At 35.4% G+C, this 25,389-nt stretch overlaps 1 protein-coding gene across 1 annotated transcript in view; it reads right to left on the bottom strand.

The window, feature by feature from the left end:
* The window catches only part of KHDRBS2 (KH RNA binding domain containing, signal transduction associated 2), a gene marked incomplete at both ends in the record, with an annotated part of 365,783 nt that overhangs the window by 250,352 nt on the left and 90,042 nt on the right, over positions 1–25,389 (bottom strand). The window contains one exon of the mRNA XM_080917471.1: positions 8,648–8,764. Within this exon, the coding sequence (XP_080773597.1) occupies positions 8,648–8,764 (117 nt within the window). The remainder of the gene's footprint in view (positions 1–8,647; positions 8,765–25,389) is intronic.

Here is a 25,389-nt window from a genome sequence, read left to right as displayed (position 1 = left end):
ACAAAAAGAAAGCATTTAATGGTATCCTCCTGAAAACCTACAAATAACAATGAACTTTCATTCCCAAAGTACACTAAGGGATTTAGTACTGGAAACTTGAAAGGGGGTGGTCAGGAAGGGTAAGAAAGGAGAATAGCATTATCCAAAGGAAATACGGAGTGCTCATGATCTATATATGCTCTAGGTTTGTTCATAATACTATAACTGGGGGGTACTTTTGCTAGTAATAAATGTTATTATTAAACACATGATATCATTTATCATATACTGAGAAAGCAGTAAAGACATTGGTATTTTAATAGTTTAAAATTAAGTTGGCATGCCCTAATTAACTACCTCAGTTTTATAACTGCTGGCTACACATAGATATTGAGTTATCACATATTATACTACAGAAACATGTATATTAAAATAGCAATTAATTTTTTAAAAAATCAACTTAAACATAGACTAACCTTAATTCACTTTTACCTGTGCATGTGTTTTCTTCAGAAGAAATAGCAAAGAATGTTCGACCTATTCCAAAAGTATTCGTAATGTTTTGTGAGGGCCAAAGTTACCCTGTTGGTCCCACTTGTCTGAAGCCAGATAATTTCCTACAGTGCTGGAGGATGTGGCTTGTGGGTAGTAATAAACCACATGTTTTGGCCCTCCCCCAAAAAACTGGTTTGACTCAATTGTACCAGAGATACTTGATTACATATAGGTGGACCATGGGCAGGAAATAACAGGATGGAAACTTGTCCTGGATGGGTTGTAGGTGGGAAGTAGGGCTCCAAATTCCTCAGGATATACACTTGTCTTTGACTGGCCTTGTGTATTATGGTGACCTTATAGGTCTTGTCTTTTAAAGCCTCTGTAGAATGTGACTTGTTGCCATTTTCTGGGAACTCCAGGATGGTTCTGGCCAGAAATCATTATCCTGGTCAGCATTTAATTAAAGCTTCCTTCAAATTGGCTCAAATAATGTGGACTTGGTCTTTTGTGAGTTTCAGGTTTAAAGGTGAATTTCAGGATGTTCCGTGGTACATTTAGTCATATTGGAGGTTGATTTTTCTTTTTCTTTTATTTTGTTTTGTCTTTAATAAAACAAAGTACACTTAAATGAAAATCTTTCATCAGTGGCATAAATATACTATTATTTCTCTGCTTTGTAAGCTGCTGATGTTCTCTTTTCACGGTTATATTTCTAGATAGTTTGCTAAATGAAATGAGATGAAAGAAACTTTTGGTTATGTGACTTTTTTATTTTTCTCTTACTGGGATAGAAGAGTAAAGACCAGTGAGTGTCAGAAAAAGTACATCCCTGCAAATGTACCAAAGGCTCTTTGTTGTGTACTGATGGTGTCCAATTAGAAATGGTCCTTTGGATGAAGATGAAAGATCGTAAGACTCATGAGATAAAATGTCTAAGTCACAGAAAACTGAAACTTACAAGTCTCCCAAGGTTTTTCTTAAGGGTTATGCTAGCAGTAAATGTTAGGGAAAAGAGGCTCAGACTGGCCAGAATCACCTGGGACTCAGGCAGGCAGCTCTAAGGATGCTGTTGAGAGAGTCACTGCCTCCCATTCTGGGGTGAGCTTCTCAGGTTATTTGTGCCTTGCATCAGCCATGATCTTGGTCATAGCTCCAAACCTCTGCTGGTTCACTAGTTGAGGCTTGTTTTGAGTCTTTCTTGGATTTGTCTTGGGTACCATGTCTGAAGTCAGTAGATATTTGTTTATACTGCCCCAGAAAAATTAAACAATGCAGTCATGTTCATAATAATTAAACAGAATTGTTATGGCTGTTGATAAAATCAGAATGGAGGAATTCAGTAATTTAAGGTAAACCATTTTGGATTCACAGAAGTGCTGCCTCATATTCTGTCAGACGCTTATGAAGAAAAACTAAACCTGGATAGATTTATGTATTTTTCCTTTTTCATTTTAAGGTCATGGTACACTACAGCGAATGACAAATTACTCATACATAAAATGAAAAGACACTAATATAAAAAATCACATTTCTCAAATATGATGATATATTTTAGCTCCAACCAAACCTAATCCCTGTAATTACTTGATCACGAGAGTCTAAATATATCAAATTTTGAAATAATATATTGGTTCAACATTGAAAGACATATTTCATTTTGTCCTCTTAAAATATGGGCTCATAATTCAGTGCCTCGCACTATTCATTATGTTCTATTGCTCAGATCGGACCTGCCATGCTGTCATTTAACCCTTTAGAGTTGGGATAAGCGAAACAGAAACATGCAGTGAAGAAATATACAAATTGAATCATCTGGAGCTTATAATATTTTGTTCCCTTTCACAAACCCAGTGATATGCAGTCCAATAGAGATGAATATTCACTTCTCTGTTGGAAGTGTTGATGAGCAAGAAACCCTTTTCTATAGAAGAAAAGTGAAGGCAGAAATGCTGTTGATAATCATCCCACTGTTTCTGGCCATAGCTAAGGCAGAGACTGCTGTGTCGGAGTTCTTGAGCCTGTAGAGTTACATATTGTAAGTTATATTAAAGGACTCAAACACGTGTCTATGTACCCAACCACACATGATTGAAGATCAGTGAGTATGGCTTTGCCCCTTCAGGATCTGAGAAACTATGAGCCCCTTTGATGTTAAGCAGAGCCCAGGATGCTGAGACTTACCCAGGCAATGCCCACCAGGCAACAAACCACTTTGAGGGATTTTAGTTGATTTTATTGTTGATGAAAATCAATTTTGCCATGAAATCAGAAAGGATTTACTAAAGCAGCCATTTCTGAACACAGAAGATCTATTATGGGACAGAAAATACTCATGTTATTAGCACATCAAAGATTAAAGTTTGCCTCTAGAATTATTATATTTTCATATAATACTCACCCCAAAGCCCTTTCTTTTTAACATATACCCTAGCAAGATGCAAGACAAGATTACAAAATTTCGGCCAACCTTCTTATTAGATAAGGCAAAATGACTTTCATTACAATGTCAGTTGTTCGCAACGGCCATTTGTAAATTCCACTTGAGGACAACAGATAATGAATGCCCTTTAATGCCCTCCTGATTCGGCAGTCTTCTCTTGGTATGTTTAGCTCTCATGGTTTTTCACTAACCTCTTTGATGAGGTTTCATGGGGATGATATACTTGTTACTCACTGTCTGAAGATGAGATTGTACAGTCACTACCCTCTGTCCTGCTCACTGACTTCATTATCTGTTCCACTAAGAATAGCAGCCATCCATCTGGAGCTGCACAAAGTTACCCCAAAGACTATGTGCAAGCAACTGCGAGTCGAGCCTGCAGCACTCTGGCTGCCCAAGATTGCTCAGCCATATGGTTTAATGAAGGAATTTGACATTCAAGAAATTTCTCAACTGTCAGCTACTGCTCTTGGGTGTTTTGATATAAAGCCAAAATTCTATACTTTGTTTGCTGGTTTGTTTTCTGGATTTCTCCATGAATACAGTATCCCTGCAGGTTACAATGCATTATTTGTTGGAACATAGCGAAAGGAATGCCCCATGGTAAACAATGTCTTGAGGAACTCTGAGAGAATCCCCAGGTAGGAAGACTCAGTGCCTATTGCCTCAGGTTCATTTGGTTCTCCGGATTGTTCATGGACCTGTGTTCATGCCTCCTTAGACAAATATTTACACTCCAGTTATAAGATTGTTTTTTCTTGTTAACTGTTAGAAAATACCTATAGAACCCAATCTGGTTAGGGTAGACTGAATCTGGATATAACCTTCTGAATAATTTGTGTGGCATTTTCCTAGATCTAATCGATAGTACATGCAAGGCAATTGTGTTTAAATAGGTCTGTCCTGAGAAACTTCTGGGGTAAGGACTGCTCTCTCAATATTTTGTATGTACTTCTTGGCATTTGTTTAATAGATGTTTTTCTGAACTCAAACAGCCATCCCTCCTTGTGACATTGCTATCTCTATTACACTATGGTGTGAAAGTACACTGGAACTGAATTAAGGTAGTCTATAGCATTAGACTGTAGTCTGCCCTAATTTTTCAGGTCCCCAGATCCCAAGTCCAGCAGACAAATCTACACAGGTTGGCAAAAGACAGTGTTTGTTCTAGTCTGCCTCCTGGATTGTTTTACTTGCACTAAACTCCAGAGGTTCTGTGCTCTGACCATGGGACACAAGCCATGATTAACAAGCAGGTTCAGGCTGTTGTTAGCCTGGATCTTTGCCTGTTATTTTTGCATTTTTGTTGTTTGTTTGTTTTATCATTTTGCTTATAGAGTATTGGTTAAATTTAACTAAGTAAAAAATAGCATTACTCCCATTATCATGAACAACAAATATGAAAGTATCCAGTTTCTTAAACCTTCTGACATAGTTCTAAAACTCTTTGATAGATTACACAATCAACTTTATAGTAACTCTGGAATAAATCTTTTTTTAAAGATTTATTTATTTATTTATTTATTTATTTATTTATTTATTTATTTATGGCTACACTGTAGTTGTCTTCAGACACATCAGGAGAGGGCATCGAATCTCTTTACATTCAGATGGTTGTGGGCCACGATGTGGTTGCTGGGATTTGAACTCAGTACCTCTGGAAGAACAGTCAATTCTCTTAACCACTGAGACATCTCTCTAGTCCCGGAATAAATCTTATAACTTACTGTTTTAGCCCCCCCCCCAAAAAAAAAAGTTAAAAATCTTATACAGTCTCCGCAGACAAATCTAAGTCAATGTTTCCTTCTATGCAAATAATCAGCTTTGTCTTAATTGTTTTTAAGGACAATATTAAATGAGTCAGGGTGTATAATTCAATTACCGCCTTTGTAGAAGCAGGAACGGTGTTGAATATTTTATAAAACACAATATTGAATTCACCTTTGAATCCAGATTTAGAATAGAATAAATATTTGTGACTTATTCACTTTTTCCTTGATTTAGATAATTAATCAAATATCTCATTTTATCATGATATGACATTCAAGTTTAACATAGACATTAGGCATTGTATCAGTAGCATATCTAATGCAGAAATACAGTCTGTATGTTGATTTCTGTAAGAAAGTCAAGTAGGTGGCTTATCTGAATAATATAATGTGGATCATTATATGTGGCAATCCTAGGAGGAAAACTGAGCAGAACAAAAAGCTTTATTTGCAATACAAAAGGGATATCCTTTTATTCTTAAGTTGTTCCTTCATTTAAAACATTATGTATTGGCTAGGTTTTTGTCAACGTGACACAAGCTAAAGTCATGAAGGCAGAGGGAACTTAATCAAATTGGTCTGTGGGAAAGTGTTTCTTGATTATTGATTGATGTGTGGTGGGTGGTGTCCACCTCACTGTGGGTGGTACCTGGGCAGGGGTGGGGAGATTATAGCTCATATAAAAAAGAAAGCTGAACAAGATATGGGGAGGAAATCAAAAGACTGTGTTTCCTTCATGCCTTTTCCTTCAGTTTCTACCTCCAGGTTCTTGTGATTAGTTCTATTAAGAAAGCAGGATGAGCAAGCTAGAGGAAGCAAGCTAGTATGCAGCAGTCTTCCAAGGACTCTGCTTAAGTTCCTGCCTTCAGATCCCTGTCCAATTTGAGTTCCTGTCTTAACTTCCTTCAATGATGAAAAGTGACTTGGAAGAATAAGCAAAGTAAACCCTTTACTTGCCCAAGTTATTTTTGGTCATGTTGTTTATGATCAAATGTGACATGTTGTCACAGTCATGGATAACAATCTAAAAAGTGGGGAAAGTTTTGTTCAACTTAATGACCACTGCACCAAAGAAACACTGATTTAGAGACACACATAAAGAAGACAAACTGGAGCATTGACTCAAAATGAAGTTAATTAAAGTTTGGTTAATCCATTCACATGAATGCACAACTGTCCTACTCAACACACACACACACACACACACACACACACACACACACACACACACACACACACACACACATCTCAGTTCCTAGTAGGCTTTTAACATCAGAATTGTAGATTGGTGAATAACAAGTTTCTAAAGTCCATAACAAAGCCAACTAGACAGTGAACAGTTAACAGTCTATAGTGAACAGTCAACAATATGGCTTCCATTCAGAAGTATGTACACCAAAGGTAAATGAAGGGAAGAAAAGAACTTAAAAACAAAGCAAAGGCCTTAGAAGATGTCTAAGGAGAAAGGGAAACATATCAGAAAGACTGGGGAGTAATCCGAGAGAAATATATGAGAACCCGTTTCCAGTAAGCTATACCATAGTTATGGGCTAACAAACTGAATATATCCAACATAACAAATTCACTAAACCGTGATGTTTGTTGCTATGGTTATTAGGAGGCTAAAGGTAAAGGTACATGTTCTTCCTAGAACCATTATGTTCTGTATCCTTTTACTCAGTTCTGTGTGATTCATGGTTCTCTGATACCTGCCAATTATCTTGATCCATGTCAAATTATTGCTTCCAGTACTAGTAATTTCTTCTCTTTTCCTGATTTATCAAAATTCTAATAATTAACAAAGAATCAGAGTTCAAAATGCATTCACTTACACATTGTCTGCCTCTTCATCAGAATATAAATTCTAAGAGAAGAAATATTTATAAACTGAGCAAAGTAAGGTTAGTGATTACTACTGAAATTAGTACATGCATCCAAGCCTATTAAATATATATATAGTCATTTACTTATACATTTACTTATACTTGATTTTAAAATATCAAACCAAATGAAATCATATCATGTTACTAAGAGACAAAGTATTAACAGAGTTATCAATAACTTCTTGGGAATTTATTTTAATCAAATATTTACTAAAAAGCATTGATTATGATTATATTATTTTATATTAATTATAAGTCTATGATTATGCTTCAGTAATTTGTCTATTACTCTTGAAAGTTGTGGCCTAATGTGAGAAGAATCTTTCATGTAGTATGATTCAACATTATTATTAAGCATTTCATTTGATTTAATTGCATTTTTATAATTAATTTTGAATGCAAATCAAAAAAAAAAAAACCAAACAAAAAAGCATTTCAAGCAGAACTAACTATGTTGGATGGGTCATAAAAAGTTGATGAGAAACAGAATTTTAAGTAATAAGGAACTTTAGTAAATTAAACACAATAAAAAATTAACAGGATCAAATCTGTTCCCTATGGATTTTCACAGAATTTTGCAGGTACCTAGCATCCTTATAGGCAAGGGCATCCAATTTAGTACCTTATGAACAGAAAAATTGTTCAAACAATTAGAGATGAAAAATTGCCCTTATTGTTATAAAAGTCAGGAAAAGATGGTATGAAAGTCTCTAGTGCACAATGCTGATCTGGTCATTTCCATCCTGGGAGAGTGAAGACTTCAGTGAAACATGCAGAAAATTCAGTCAGCTATGTCTTAAGTATAAAAAAGATGTTAACATCCTGCAGAGTTCACTAAACCTTACTATTTCTCTTTTCTTTTAAAAATAAAGTTGTAAGAGAAAAAAAAAAGATACTGTAGAGTTCACTAAACATTACAAAAGACATAAAGCCCAATCTAATCCTTCATCCTGGGAAAAGCACAGAGTTCATAAGTAGTTTACATAGTTAGAGAAAATAACAAATTCAAATATAAGGTTTTATGTTAAATAATTAAATATTCAATGTTGCAGAATGTTTAAAATTTAATTAAAATGTCTAAATTTCATCCTTTTTAGGAAGAAAATATAAATTGGATTGCATATGACAACTGACAAGGAATTATCTTATAGCAACCAGCTCTTATATATTTAAATAGTTTCTTCTAAACAGGACGAGAATAACTGGGATAGAGGGGCCTCGCCACAATTTATTAATTTCTGAAACCATTACTACAAAAATTAAAAAATTATTTACCAGGTTCATGACTTTTATCATTTTAAATTCATTCACTTAAGGTCATGTCTTAATCGTTTAATCCTAAATCCATGCATGATTTTCTAAGCACTCTCATAAGTCTTGAAGTTCGACATCTGAGCTTTTCAATTCCCAGAATGGTGTAATAAATGAAATTATATATATATATATATATTTGCCAAATGATACACCTGCTTACCAAATAATTGTTCAGGTTTCCACATGAATACATCTCTACAAACCCTGAATTCTAACACTGACTAATTGATACCACTGTAGAAAATGGGCAGTTAAGTAGATCAGATGTAAAATAAATTATTACAAACATTAAACTTGTTGTTCCTTAGCGTATTGTTGCCTTCATGTCAGATGACTCGTAATAACACTACGGAAACTTTTCAAGGCACAACCAGGATTTTTCTATTTTCAGATAAATATATGTGACACCCTCGGCAATCGGGGTCCAAGTGAAATAGAATGAGGGAACTGATGGCACTGTGTGGTAGAAGGGAAAGTGTCAAATTAGGGAACTCAAAAACCCAGGCACCAAAATGGAGAAACATCCCACTGAGTATATAATAGAGCAATGCAGCGGCAACCTACAAAGAGAACTACAAAAGACAACGCAGGAAGTATGTCCTGAGGAGGAGGCAGGGGGATGATGGACGAAGAGAGTGAAAACAGAAGGGACAGCAGTGTGGTACAGAAAAACAAGCCTCACAGGGAAAACCATCCCTGAAGATTCTGAACAGCGCTCCAGGGTCCTGCTCAACATTTGAAGAGCCAACATCAAAGCTCCGTACCTTTGCCTTATCACGCATCGATCCTTTGCCCAGGATAGACATTTTAGCACCCGTTTCTTCTTGTAGTCTCTTCAAGGAGTTTCCTCTTGGTCCAAGTAATTTCCCGACAAAATTGAACTAAAAGACAAAATCAGCAGAATGTCTGAATTAAGAGAGTAAAGTATTCTTTGTATCAGGTATAACTAATGATTACATGTTTTTAAATTTTAACATTAAGAAGTTATGAAGTGTGCCCCCACACATATGTACACATTTGTACACCTGCACACAAACACACCGGAGATTACTTCAGACTTCCAATCCACGAAGCTCCTAAAGAAATACAACTTCCTAAAAGAGAGCCAAGATGAATAGTACATTGGAAATGCTACTGACTCAAATAATCAAATAAAACACATATCATCTGTGAAAAATTAAGTTAATCAAGTCATACAAAAGGTTTTTCAAATCAATAAATATACCAGATGCAAGGGTTAATCTTAAAACATTAGAAGCAGTTTAGCATGCATATTCCTTTGAAATCTACTTATCTGTATGTGTGTGTGTGTGTGTGTGTGTGTGTGTGTGTGTGTGTGTGTGTGTGTGTGTCTTCTATGTGCTCAAGTATACATGGAAGCCACAAAAGGGCACCATATCAGTTGGAGCATAAGTTACAGGTACTAATGCATCACTCTGAAGTGAGTGTTGAAACCATACCCCAGTCCTCCAAAAACCAAAGCAAGGTAACACTGGGTTATCTCTCCAGTCCTGAGAGGTATGCTTTATATTTGATTTAATATCAAAGACACAGGTTGCAGAACAATCTATAGTTACAATAATATAAAGACAAAAGATTTAAGTACTTTATATAAATAAATACTTGATGGTGTAAGTAATAAATCTTAGCATAATTTCTACAGTAATATAAAATCAATATCTTTATGCATAACACCAATGGACAATTTGAAAGTACATCTTTTGAGGGATGTAAAGTTTATAGTTGACTAAAAAATATTTTAGTAATAAATACAGCCATATAAACTCAAATTATAATACTAGAGATTGTGTGTGTGTGTGTGTGTGTGTGTGTGTGTGTGTGTGTGTGTGTGTATTCCTAAAAATCAAGTCTACCTTTTGGTATAATGGAATCCTAATTAAAACAACCACTCTGGACATCAGTCTGGAAGTTCCTCAGAAAATAGGACATAGTTCTACCTGAAGACCCAGTTATTTCACTTCTGGGCATATACCCAAGAGACGCTCCAACAAAGACACATGCACCACCCAGTTCATAGCAGCTCTATTTATAATAGCCAGAAGCTGGAAAGAACCCAGATGTCCTTCAGTAGATGAATGGATACAAAAATTGTGGTACATTTACACAATGGAATATTACTCAGCCATCAGAAACAATTTATGAAATTCCTAGGAAAATGGATGCATCTAGAGAATATCATCCTGAGTGAGATAACCCAGTCACAAAAGAACAGACATAATATGCAGTCACTGTTAATTGGATACTAACTCCAGAAAGCTCTGAATAACCCAGAAACAACTCACAGGCCATATGAAGAGCAAGAAAAACAAAGGCCAAAAAATGAAAGCCTCAGTCTTTCTTAGAAAGAAATAAATGTATAGCACCTCTCAGAGTGTGGTACACCTGGACCTTAAATCATTAATAATCCAAGAGCTAAGAATATAGCCTTGTGGTGATTTTTGGTATTCAAAGACCATTATGCTTAATCTATACACACCAAGAAAACTGTTTCCATGTTACCTTCTGTCCTATATGTACTTCATGCTTATGGTAACCAGTGGAATTTCAATGCATACTATCAAACCTCTAAAAAATTAAGTACTGACAAAAATATTCATATATAATGTTATGCCAAAATGCCTTTAAAAATCTGTACATGTATCTTTTTTTTAATAAAGTAAAAAGAAAGTTTTAGGTTAATTTATGAACTAAGTCTGACATTTCTTTGAAGAATTAATACCAAGCAGAATAGTTTATCCTTATTTCACGAATTTATCCCTTTCAACAATGGGGCTCAAACAAGTTTAACACTCTATTCTTTCTGGGCATGGGAATGCCCTTCTTTCCCTCAACATACATTTTCCTTAGAGAACCCGGTGGTGAGGTCTAACTGCCTTAGATGATGTCCTACTGGAGCTGCTCTTCTACCTGGGTGAAAGAACCACGTACAGAACTACGGTGTTTAAATAGGGACAAACTAGTTTATCAAGATGTTTCGCAAAGGTCTTAAATCCCGGCCAACCCGGAGATGCACAGATCTGACCCGTCTCATTAGGTGCCATGCTTGAGTGGACTAAAATGGCACCAAGCAACATCTTGTGCCTTCGAGCTGAGGAGAGGTGAGCAGTTAAACTGTGCATATCTAAACTGTGTTAGTTGTGGATACCTACTGATCCCCAAAGGCGTACTGGCTCACTTTACCATGGGCATGTGCTCAAGAGGAAAAAGTAACAATGTTTATTTCTGTTTTGCTGAAAGACAACTTAAGTATGGGAGATATTATCATATCACTAGACCACCACAAGCTACAATTTACTCAGTAAATATATTTCTAGAAAATCAAAGGTGGAACATGAAACTAATTATTCTTTGTCTACGATGTTGGGAATGTAGAATAAAACTGGACCTTCCGTTTTTACAAATGTCTGTGAATTTACAAATCACTGAGGGGATTTGGATCTCATGTGTAAAGTACCATATAATTACACACGAGGGTGTAAATGTTATGAAACAAGTAAAGATTGAGGCCTTGGAGATCCCAGAAAGAAGTGTTTTGAGGTAGTTATGAGATCAGTTCCTCCGCACATTTTTCGCTTTCTTATTGACCTTGGAAACAAACAAAATAAGCAACTTCTAAATGGAAGAATATTGGAAATGTTGGATGATGTGCTTTAGAATGTGAAGACTTAAGAAGTGTCAGAGCCCAATGCAGATACTTTAGTGTAGTTAGATATTCAATAAGAAGTTTGCAAACAGAAGAGAGTGGGGTACAGGAAATACAACACAAAAACATAGTAAAAATCAAGATGGAGGAGATGTGAAGGTGTTGGCTGTGAGGTACAGACAGCTACATGCTTGAGGAGATCTGGTCACTCAAGGTGTAGTAAATAATATACCCTTGCTCAATAATATGAAACATAAGAGTATATATTCACAGCAGACATGAAATGAAAATTTACTGCTGGCAAAATGATTGGATATGGAATCAAGCAGTTGAGGACATTTTGAAATATTTTCTAAGTTGTTGGCCCTGCAAACAGGAATCTAGGAGTCCTAGCAACCATGCACGTTGAGAGATGGAAGGTGATCATACATGTTGAGTACTATATGCCCACTTTCTAGTAGAGGGACGACTTAAACTACATAATGTAAACAGAAGGACACAAAGAAGACCAGACCATCTGTTTGTAGGCAGGAACAAGTACAGGTTTGCAGGCATATGGAGGCCAGGGATAAGTATTTGGTATCTTAAGCTATCCTTGACCCTAAGTCTGCGACAGGGTCTCTCACTGCATCTGGAGCTAACCAAAGGTTAGGTTGGCTATGTGCAAATTACAATGTGCCCTCCTGTCTGCCTTCAAGTGCTATGATTTTAGAAGCACATACCCCATATTGACAGTGTGCTGGCAATTAACTCAGATTCTGATGCTTGCACAGACAAAGGTATATTGAAGTCACCTTTGAACGTCCAGTAAAAGTCAACAGACAGGAAAGCAGCATCTGAGAACCTTTCATTGTTGTTACAGTTTTCTTTTATTTATTTATTTATTTATTTATTTATTTATTTATAAATTGAACAACTTTATTTTAAAAAAAGATAAATGTACAGATTTTAAGCATTTTTGTATAAAAGTATATGAATACACTTTGTCAGTACTTGACTTTTTTTTTAAAGGTTTGATAGTATGCATTAAAATCTTACTAGTTACAATGAACATAAAGTTTGGAAATATTCAAAGTTTTCTTGGTGTGTAAAAATTAAGCATAATGATTTTTCATTTCATTTTTTTGGCCTTTGATTTCATCCCTCTTCTTATCATATATAACTTCAGACATTTTACTGCTTTTTCAGTCAATTTTAAGAAGCTGGGTCTTTTCTGTAATCTTGCTTCTGAGAAACCTCATTTGTGAGCATAGAGGTGCATGTAATTCTGTGTCATAGTATATTAAAGATAATGTCAGTATGGTGCCTTAATGTCTGTCGCTAAGTTCAGTCATCCCTTTTCATAGTCTAAGTATTTGTCAGTTTTGATGAACTTTGTAAAGACTTTGCTTTTTTCCCTTCATAATTCATTATTTTATTTTCTATCTAAAAACAAAACAGACTATCCCTTTGGTTGCTTTTACTATGCTAGACAAGGTCACACATTAGTAATCTGAACCATTTCTCTATTCTAATCTAGGCGTAGATTGCCATCCCAGAAGGAAAGTTCTTGACTGTTACTGCTCATCTAATGACCTTCTGGTTGCTATCCTGTTTAATTGCAAGCATGCTCCATCAGGTTTTCTTAGTTGTTTTCTAATAATATCTCCATTATTTTTAAGCATTATTTGCCATGGGTTTATCTACCTCAATAATATCAATATATTCTAGAGAACTTGGTTTTCTATGAGTTGGTTAGGACATGAGGCTTCTGACTGCATGAATGAGATCTAATAACCTAAATTTAGACCTACAAGAACACAGTCATCCCATAGACCATGTAAGGACAAAGCAAAATGGTGTTATCTATCAAGTAAATGACAAGCCCTCACTAAATATAGACATCATGGTGCTGACATCTCATTCGTGAATTCCCACAATGCTAAAACTTTGAAAAATAAATTCATTGTGGTTTACAAATGACTTTTTTGTTGTTTTAGAGAAGCCTGAATAAAATGTGATATACTGGGATATCAGTCACCCTGATTAAACGTTATGTTTATAGTTAAGGGGGGTAGTTATTATTAAATGTTGATTTTACATGGGAAAAGGAATACAGGCTTCACTAGCACCTGAGGTTTGAGGTAGTAAACACATATGAGCAAGACAATACTTCATTTGTTTTCTGTTAATTTTATGGTTATCATACAGAATTGTGAGGTTGTAGCATTTGCAAGCACAAAGCAGCCTGAAAATGGGCTCTAGATTTTGGTACATCAGTCAGTTATATTGTGGGATTTGCAGAGCAGTTCTGTTGTACTTGTTCCTGAGAAATCATTTTGGCTAGAAGGGCAGAGGTTGGTTTCAGGTCATATAATGAAGGAATTTGACATCCGGAGCAAATATCAGGTACTTTAAAAGTATATAACAAGGAGATGGATTCATTTCATTCAGAACTCCATTTACGAGGTTTCATGTAGACACCAAGATGATCAGAACAGAGATTCCACAGTTTCAAACGAACAAATAAACTATAAAGCTTAAGCAAACACTCTTCAGTATTAGTTATACAAGTCATCAAAACAGCAAACATTTTGGTGTTCTAAGAAGCTTATTTAAAGAAAAGGAATAATCTGAACAGCAGGGGATCTGAGGTAAAAATCCTATTAGTGACCATAGGGGTCTAATGCTAGGAATTATGCCAATTTCCCTCTTAGAAAACGGAAAGCCACTGGTCCCTCACCATGCTTGGAACAGCTTTCAGGAAATAGTACATTCAGTCAGGAAGGAGTTCTTGGCTACCTAGGCTCACATGCATAGCTGCATTCCTGCCTAGGGCTCCAGTGCATACAATGCCTGTCCTTTTGAAAGAGGCAAATGCCCAGGCTTTGAATCAGCAACTTTCTGCCCTTCAATCTTTTGCTACTTTGTTCTAAATCTCCACTACCCCTCAGCCTCAAAAGGCAACTTCCAGATACAGCATCTTCCCAGTAGATGGATTCTCTCAGTATCTGGGCTAAGTCCAGCTGGCATTTGCTTGCTGATGGCCCTTGGAGAACAATAGTCAAAGCACCTTGTGTTGCTTAATTGTATTACTTAACCTGAGCAAAGGCTTAATTTGTTAACATCAATCTCATTCTGCTATAAATAATGATTTCATATATGGTAACAGGTTATCTATAAACTGGAAGCTATAATTAAACTAAAAGGAATTGAAGTAATGAATTCAGTAAGAGAAGTGTCATGTCATCTGGTGATTGGAGAGGGGGACAAACAGAATACATCACAGCTATGAGGTATCAATAGGCATAATTGAAGAGAAGGGTAAGAAATAAGAAAGACTGCTCCACCTAGGAATCCATCCCATCTGCAGACACCAACCGAAGACACTATTGTTAATGTCAAGAAGCTTTTGCTGACAGGACATGGTATGGTTGTTCCCTGAGAGGTTATATCAGCACCAGACCGATACAGATGCAGATACTCACAGCCAGCCATCGGACTGAGCCTGAGGACCCAAATGCAAGAGATAGGGGAAGGACTGGAGGAAATGAATGGGTTTGCAGCACCATAGGGATTACAGTATCAAGTAACCAGACCACCTTGCTCCTCCTGAGGCTCAAGGCCCCAGGTTAGGGGGATGCTAGAGTGGTTATGGGGGAGTGGCTGGAAGAGCATCCTCAGAAAAGCAAAGGGGACAGGGTAGAAAGGTGTGGGATGAGGTTTTGTGGAAGGGTAACCAGAAGGGCAATGTAATTTCAAATGTAATCGAATGAAATGATTAATAACAAAATCCAAAACAGACATGAGAGATTGAGAGTGCTATCATTCTTTTGTTTGTTTGTTTTCTCACAATTTTATTTTTAAAAAAAACAGAGACACATGTACATATTTTTAAAGGCATTTTGGCATAAAACTATATGAATATATTTTTGTCAGTACTTGATTTTTTTAAAGGTTTGATAGCATGCACTGAAATCTTTCCAGTTACAATGAGCATAAAGTACATGGAAAACAAAACATAACATGGAATAGTTTCTTGATGTGTATAGAGTACACATAATGATTTTCATTCTTAGCACTTTCTTTAGGAAAACAAAAGTCACCTAAGAGCCCATTTGCAAATGCAACATTACTGTATGGAATTTCTATGTTGAGCAATGACTAAGTAAATGTGATTCATTAAAAACCCTGTTTATAAAATCAATATTGACTTTACTATGACCAGGTGGATTTTACATGGTGAAAAAAAATTACAATTTGTACCTTAGAACGTTATGATTATTATCACATGTGAATGATGATGACACTATGAAATGAAACTTTATGTGTATCACATACACCGTTATTAGGCAATGGCATTACTATTACATATGCAAAGCAGTGCTGTTTTAGTCAGCACATTTATAATTTATGTGAATTGTGGTTTTTTTCCTCTTCTAGGTGGATAAAGAAAACTTACAGTCATTTCCTCCAAATATATATGAAATTGCTAAATATTTGACTCCTAAAAGGAAAGCATCTTAATTTATCTTACACTGCATTTGAACAATGAAGGAAATACTACTTTGTAATTATGCCACAGAAGCCATGACAGACATTGAAGGGAAAACTTAATTCATGGAAGTGTGTATTAAGTGCAATCATTATTCTATACCTAAGATCAAATATTCTTTAAAAAATATGCCACAGAAAGTACATTTAAAGTACGTTAGTTTCAACTTCTGTGTTGTTAAAAGGTTTTAAAGTGCTCTAATGCAAAATGGCAAATGACATGCTTTAGAGAAAAATCAATATTTTTTTTTTTTTTTTTTGCATTTTGTACTAAAAGGGAACACTTTTGTGTGCCATTGTTAGGAGACTTACATTTACAGAGTAAGCCAACTATATTTTCAAACAGCTTCTTCAGAATTTTAATCATAATCATACTTCAGCATAGGCAAACTGCATCCCAAATTGCTGAGGAAGAATAAAAGAGCAAAGCCTTTTAGAACAGCATCCAATCTCTGAAGCATCCAATCTCTGAATAATTCCTTCAAGTCATGAGCGAACATTAGTGTCCCATGATCTGTCATTATCTGTCCACTCTGTAGGTCCTGAGTTTCTCAGCTTATAAATCTCACCACATTTTAGTTAACAAGTTGAGACAGTTTATCGTAAGAAACACACCACTGCCCAGATTGGATACACTATTCTTTGCTGATTAATGGGTTAACCATTATTTTACAGCATAATGTTAAAAATGGCTGGTTTTATTTAAATTTTTAACACAGAGCATATGAGAACTATTTGCATAAATGAGAGCGTGTTTAGCTTGGAACCATGCATCAGCATCTCTGAAACTGAAGAAATTTTCTGCTATAGAAACTTCTAAGACCATTGAGTTCTATATACAAAGTTTCTGAAAAAAAATAGATGAGAAAAATAAAAGAGCATAACACAAAGTGTCTTAATGATTTCATGTCTAGCCAGTGAACAACAAACAAAAGAAAGGGTAATTTTGCTAACAAAATATAAAAATACAATATTTATTTCAAATATCTGTTACTATTTTTCACTCTTTGTATATCCATGAAAGTCTTTTATTGTTACAAAAGGCCATGTTCAAGGTAACTTACAGAAGAGGTTAACCAGGCTTAGAGTTTCAAAGAATTACTTCAGTTCATGATGTCAGAGCAAAGATAATACATACGAAAGTTTTAAAGTAGCAAGCTGAACATTTATTTACATCTCGAACCTAAACTAGGATGCCTAGGAAGTAAACTGGGAATGGAATCAGATTTGGCACCTCAAAGTCCACTAATGATATATTCCTTCCAGAAAGGCCACACCTCAAAGCCGCCAAATAGCATCACCCATAGGGTACCAATTGTTCAAGCATCTGTGATGAATATATCTCATTAAAAACATCCCAAAGAACTTTAAAAAAAGCAGAATTAGAATCACACAAGGAATTATAGTAAATACATATTGACACATAATGTCTATGCAAGAAAGAATGAGGTAAAAGAATGAGATAGGACAAAAAAATCTTTCCAATTTTTATATATATGTATTATATATATATATATATATATATATATATATATATATATGACATTCATAACTAAATGCTTATAAACTCAAACTTTGAAAGGAAATTGCTAATGTAACTCTACAGTGTAGATTAAAATTATTGTCTATGGAACCTGAATGTGTTGGTGCTGGCAGGGTTTCTGAGATTTGAGCACATTTCACTGTGATCTTTCTTGTGGGCAAAATCCAAATGAGAGACAATGTGTTATAAATTATACAAGACTAGGAAAATAAATGTGTATTTTAAAGAAAAGTGAACATCAAAATATAATATAAATCACTTAAAATACATTTTAATGACTATAGAAATAGAGATTTCCTCCAGAATGTAGTAGTATTTGTTTTGAAAACCATGATTTGTAAATAACATCTCTCCAAGTTACTTATTATTTATTAAATAAACCTGATATTTATTAAAGATATGTAATGTGCAAGTACCATATGAAATATTTCAAAGCAATTACTCCTTTTAGATCATATGCCAAAAACCAAAGAACATACTTATTTGTTATTAGCATGAAGATATCAAAAAAACTGACCACCTGATACCAAAATTCACTTACCATGATAGTTGAAATGTACCTAAGCCTTCCAACTTTAAGTTGCTTTTGTTGAGATTTTTCTATTTCATTAATTAAATCAAGAGGTAAAGTAACCAATAAAACTACTAATAGTATGAAACTACACAATTAACTTCAGTTTGCCTTTATTCATTATTCATGCCTTCTGTGCATCTGCCATTAGATTTTACTGCTAATATTGAGAGGTGTTTATATCATCATATAGTTTTGATATGTGCAAATGTATGTATGTTTGTGTGTGTGTGTGTGTACATGTACTTTTATCAGGGATTAAAATTATAGTAACTAATAAAAGCTTATTATCAAAATAATATTATTATTATTGTTTGAAATTAATTTTAAAAAACTATAATTTTATAATAATTCAGAAACACCTAAGTATTCAATTGAGAATTTAAAATGAAAAAAACAATTGCATGACCAAGAGTATTTGTTAATTTATCATTAAAACTCTACTTGACAGGGAGTCTCAGACAAGGTTGGATTCATCTCTTAAAAGATAGCTAAGGGGTAGGCAAGGCAGAGCTAGTATCACACCCCATCCAACCTGATTCCCAGAATAATAAAAAAAATGCCTAAAGAGTTTTAATATCCTTCTTCAGATAAGACAAAGAATCAGAAAATTACTTTATTTACAAAATAAAGACAGTGTATGCTATAAACTCAATTTTAATTCATGTCACAGAATATTTACTATATTTACCAGTAAAAAATCTCGTTTCCTCTGGCCTAGGTTGAAATATGAGAAGATCAAGCTTTAAGAAGAATGTTGAGCTGTGAGGCGGCTGCACGTGCCTTTAATACCAGTGCTGGGAGGCAGGGGAATCTCTGAGTTCAAAGCCAGATTGGTCTACAGAGCAAGTTCCAGGGCAGTTACAGCTACAGCTACAGCACACACACACACACACACACACACACACACACACACACACACACACACACACACACAGACACACACTCCTATCTATTAGATACATATATATGCATACATATATCTGTCTCTATTTCTCTCTATATCTATCCAATATATATGCATACATATATATGCATATACACACATACATACATATTCATATATATGTGATATATATATATATATGCTTGGAGAGAGGAAGGAGGAAGTAAAATGGGAGGAGATAAAGAGATAGAGGAGAAGAAGTAGATTCATTCTGTAAGTTCTGTTTCTCTAGAGAATTATGACAAATACATACTCCATAACCAGAATCTCATGAATTCAAAGAAAGCACAGATTATCTATGCTTTTCTCACATGCATAATGAGAAATGAATCCTGTTTGCTAATAAATATAAACTTCTAAGGCAACATATTCCATCCCATGGAGAATTGTGCATGGGTAATCCAGTTCATGCCATTTTGGAGTTTTATTTGTCATATATTTATTTTCATGTGTATGTGTATGGGGGTATGTGTGCATGTTTGTGTGTATGTTTGCATGCTTATATATAGAAGTCTAATGCTGGTTTTGGGAATGTGCCTTGCTTCTCTTTTTATCTTTCACATATATAATTGCTGTTTTTTATGTATCGTTACATGAATATTTTGACATAGTACACATACACATGTATTTAAGTCCGAAAATATATCTTTCCCATTTTCTTTCTACTTCACTGAGGCTGACCACTTGCTTAGCCTAGAGCTTGTCCATTCAGGCTAGTCTGTCTAGCTAGGCTGTCCACTAGGTCCTTTGACTCTACCCATGAAGTACAGGAATAATAGCCAGGCCAACACATTCCCCCATCTTTTCTTTTCATCGATTCTGCGACTCTGAATTCAGGTCCACACTTGTGATTAGCAAACGTTTTATTTATACCTCCCACCTGCCCTGTAGTGCTCTTATTCACTTTGAGGCAGAGTGTCTCAATAAATCCTAGAATTCAGCTAAACAGCCATGCTTCAGGTAGCTGATACCCTCTGGATGTGAAATTGTATGCGGGCTTATACACACACTCAGCAACTACCTGCATTCAAGGGATCTGAATTTTAGTTCTCTTGCTCACAGAAGCTTTTTAAATGCAATCTCTTCAGCCTACTTTTGAATTGTTTAAATGAAGAATTAAGCAAATAAACCCTGTACTCAGATCAGTGTCTTAACATGAAACTTACAACTAAGAACAGCACTTTTTGACACAGAAAATTAATTTATGGTGGGGAATCTGGAAGTGATAAGAAGGCAGTGGATACTGGAGATTGTGGGGCATTGGCCATTGGCGGGTGGTGATGAGTATCCTGGTTCTCAACTGAGATTATTGAAGCCCAGGAGGATCCTAAGGGACTGCAGGCACTTCCTAGTTTCCCAAGAAATCAGACCCCTTCAGGCCATCATAATCACTGCACTCTCCCACCCCCTCTAGTGGCATCAGCCATGCACCAAGGCCCTCCTCCACAGGTGAAGACTGACCACACATCACATAAGCTCTAGGCTGAAGCAGGACTACACCCGAAAATATGTAGACAAGGTCATATACATATGGATTGTTCAAGATTAGAGGTGTGCAAGAATCATTCTGCCCTCTGAGAGCTTCTGTAATAACAGCAGTTAACACTGTCATTCGAGAAGAGATTTTCTCTCCCTTCAGCCTGGTTTGGCATCTATCTTCTGGCAGAGGTGGAAACAATCAGGAGGAACCCAGCAGCAGAAGCAGCAGGATCCTTGGATCCTTTTCCCCTTCCCTGTCTGGTCTTTCTCTCTTTACCTGAACCCATTTGTCCAGCTGAACCTAGCAGTGGGGGGCACAGAAGCCACCCCCTTCCCTGACCAGACATCTCTGTGTGGGACTTTCTGCACCCAGACTGGCCAAAAGTCCCATAAATGATGAGGTGGTTCTTGATATTTCAGTCACCTGCACAGACATTCTTGTGGCCTTACTGTATCCTGTGTTTCTTCTGAACATGAATGAGGGCTTTTAAAAAAATATGTGCACTACCCCAGGTTCTATCTATTTATTCTCCTAATATAAACTGAATTGATATTATTTGCAATCAACAGAATGCAGAAAAAAATACAGATTATCAGCATCAATTCATCATACAGACTTCTGCATTTTCAAGCTTCTGACAGCTTTCTAACATCAAAATCATTTGTTATAGTGAGAATGTAGGAATAGATACAATGAAGATAAATACACAAATATTAAATTAACCGTGGAATAAATGTCATTCCAAATAGAATTCTCATTCTTACATGCTGAGAAAATATAAGCCAAATGCATTCTGATTTCAGTGGCATCTTAAGAGTCACTGGATAACCAAGTCTGAGAATGTTCAGTGTTCTCAGGTGGTATGTGTTAGCATAATGCTCACTGCTGGGATGTGTGATAGGGAAAAATGTGAGAAAATGAGGGTCTTCTATCTATATCTACTCATTGAGATATGTCTTTATTGCCAGACAGGATCCTGCATATAACAACCTAAGTATTATTGTTTTTAGGATGATTCAGTGATACTGGGGTTTGGGCTCTTCAGCAACATCAAAAATAGGAACAAAAGGTTCCTTGTTCCTGGGTGACATAAAAAGGAAGAAGTCATTACAGAGAAAACATCACAACACTGCTATGGCAATGCTGAATACAGACAGACTTCATGGAGACCAGCATTTCCTCAAAGAAGTAAAGTGAAATCTGAAAACTTGCCCTGAGTTGAAATCTCTGGAAAAAAGAAAAAGGTTCATAGAGTAGCAAAAATATATTACTATGGATTAAATTGGTTAAAAGTTTCTCTAGAATTGACATGATAATTCGAGTTTGTAGAAAAAATATAAAACCCCATGAATTAGTCATATTGTGTTATTATATTAAATACACATGCTCAGTAAACAGTCTTGATGAAGCACTGTATCATCATGACTTCTCAAGTTCCTCAAAATTCACTATATCTAAGAAACTGCTTTTTTTGGCAGATGACTTACATTCTACTCACTTCTGAAACATAAATTCCTTGACAAATTCAATTTCAAACATTTCTTTTTCCTTCAAGAATAAATGTTGTAGTACATATTAAGATTCACAGCATGTGACTATAAAATCACTACAACAAAAACAGTTAAGCATTTTTAGTTGGTACTTAAATATGTTTGTTATACATAACATTGACGCTCTTAGAAATTAAAATTTAAATACTGCTAATTTATATATATGTGTATATATATATATATATATATATATATATATATATATATATATATCTCAAGCCATAGAATTCAAGGAATAAATTGATGGAATGTGCAGAATGAGGTTATGAAATCCACATGGAAGAGAGTTGAACATCAACATCAAAAGGTAAGAAGATGGGTAAGGCACTAGAGAAACGTCATCCTCAGAGGAGACTGAAAAGGATGGTTGGTGTTAAAGTAGTAACACGAGTTAAAGAATATGAAAAACACCATAAAATCCAGATGATTTACACTTAATTAAAAATCAGTGGCACCCCCTTCAGTGAACAGCTGGACAGAAACTTGATAAGAAGATGGTGAACGGAAGCAGCCGATGCGTGTACCACTTAAACTAATAACCACACTCCTTCAGTCTGAACCAGAAAGGATGGCAGCCTAGTTGAACATGGTAGGATTAAAAGGTTCCCTGAAAATCACAGCTAAAATAATACAATGCATTATAGAGTTCATAACACTCTTAGTTTGAAAACTGACGGCATATATTTAATGAATATATAAAGTATCTAGAAAGACCAGTGCCACACAGCACTAAAAATATTTCAAATAAAATTACAAAATGTTTAGTGACAAGGGGAATTTTTTTGAATATCCAGGTGGTGTGACCAATAAAGGGAGTAAATGGGACCACCATGTCCCTGCATGTCTCCATGAGGTATTTCAAAACCATTTGGCATACTCAGGGATAAAAACAATCATGACTCCAGAATTGAGAAATCTACCAAAATGTTGATGATAAAAAACAAATGTTTGACCTTTAATTACTAAGGAAATACTGTACTCAGAATATTACTGATGGGTCTACCTACAAGTAAATTCATTCAGTCAACTGATGAATACAAACATGCGATTGAAGGGAGTAGGGGTTATTAGAGCAGGTCTTTATCTGTTCCATAGAGAATGTTCCATAGCTACTTATAGAATGTCATAGTAGTTCTAAGGTAGAGAACTCACACTGAGATAATACCAGAGAAACATTAATAGTGCCATTAATTTTTAGTCTTATTTTATTTTAATAATTATTTCTTTTGTTTTTGATATTATAATATAATTACATTATTTTCCCCGCTACTATTTCAATCCTGTCCTTCATGATTTTCACAATCATGGCCTCGTTTTTCTCTAACTGCTGTGACATGCACAAATGTACATCAGGGCCAGTAACCGATAAATATGCCAGTTGGAGGGAACACATGCCTCTCTCCCTTTCGGTCTACTCTGTCCCTGGTTTTCCATTCCTGGCTTGCAGTAAATCTAGTACGAAAATTCTTATATGTGGCATTTGTGACAAAGAAAGTGAGGACCTATGGAATTGACTCCATTTTGTATTGCTGCACAATAAATAGATGTATTGTTGACTAAAATGTACATTTGCACTTCCTGTGTGTCACATGTCCATACATGGCTCTGTCTTATTCACACCCCAACTTTTAAGAAGTGCCAGAATAATGCACTAAGATGAATGAAAGGAAAGTTTTTCTTCTGATAACAAGGTTATCGATATCGTTCATTCCATAGTAGCTTTCAAACTCCTTACAACGCCCCCACACCATCCTGCTTCTAGTAGCTACTGGCCAGAGGTCAGTGCACATCCTAGAAGTTTCTGGTATCGATCACCCAAAGTTTCTTTCCATGTGGCCATAAAAAGATTCTCTAGCTTTGGTCTGCTGAGGACATAAAATCTTATATGATGCTGTCACAGAAATGAAGCCTATCACATTTGTCTACTGCTTTAAAAAAAATCTTATTTCTATAATCTAGACTTGGAAAGAATGAGTAACAGAAATGAAGTGTATACTACATCTCAGCACTCTGTTCTTTTATGGTTCTGTTTCCTGTATATGTAAAAATTCCAGGCACAGCAGGCATGGTGACCTCTAGGATCAAGGATTAGGAAGTTTTCTGATCCTGTCTCCTAGCAATATCTGAAGCTATGACTCATAGTGTATTACATCACTTCCCAAACATGAGCTAAACAAGGATGACCCCAATGGATTTGCCAAAACTGGTGAGGGGAAGCCCATAAGGCCTTAACCCTAAACAAAAGAAGTCCGCTGAGTAAAGCTGGGAGTGGGAAGGGTCTTCTCAAGGGAACAGAACACCTATCAGTTATCTAATGCCAAAGAGTCAGGCATGATAACAATGTATCAGTAACACTGTACAGTGTGAGTAGTATGAGTTACTTCATATTTTACAGAAATAAGGAGACACAGTATTCTGCACACTCATGAAAACAAACAGAAGAATGGAGCAATCAGAGCCTACATGCAAGATGAAGAGGCTTAGAGCCAACACAACAAGGTTCTTGAAAACTGAACAATTTGATTGGCCCAAGTGTAGGACAATGACAATGATATAAATATACTAAGGCAAATAATTGTGTGTTAAGAACTAATATTTGAATGGTTACAAAAATATCAGAAATAATTAAAATTAATAAAGAATACCAAAATTTAGAGTAGACAGTTAATTTAAGGGCTAGACCATTTTCATTGAATTTTACATATAAAGATATTCCTGCAATATGTTTATCTGATTGTTTTATTTTAGTAGTTGGGCAATTATTTTATCCTTGTACTATAGTGGATTTACATAGGTTAAACTATTCATGAAATATTCTAGATTTAAGGAAAACCCATTCTGGGGTCATACACAGGGATTTTGAGGTCAAGTAAATTATAATGATTGAGAAACTGGAAGTCAGCAACTTGTTTGGAAATACATGTTAATTAAAAGACTCTAGTCAACGTGATAACAAATTATTTAAATAAAAAAGTCCATTTTGAAAAGTGGGATGACAGTAAAGGTGAGAAAAATTGAAATAACTAATTTACAATAAGAAAACATGAATAAAGATTCATCTTTTAAATAAGCTGGGAATTGGTATGGGATTGCAAAGATTACATAAGAAAAGAACACACTTTATTTTCAAGAGACTCAACTTTGAGAGGGTTAAGAACATTCATTAGAGCAATAGATTTCTACTCACAGTTGCTAGTCTTAACTGCCCCAAGCATAGTT

This window comes from Micromys minutus (assembly GCF_963924665.1).
Source record: "Micromys minutus genome assembly, chromosome: 5".
NCBI lineage: Eukaryota > Metazoa > Chordata > Mammalia > Rodentia > Muridae > Micromys > Micromys minutus.
The sequence above is the reverse complement of the archived record's forward strand: the minus strand, read 5'-3'. Positions and strand labels throughout refer to the sequence as shown.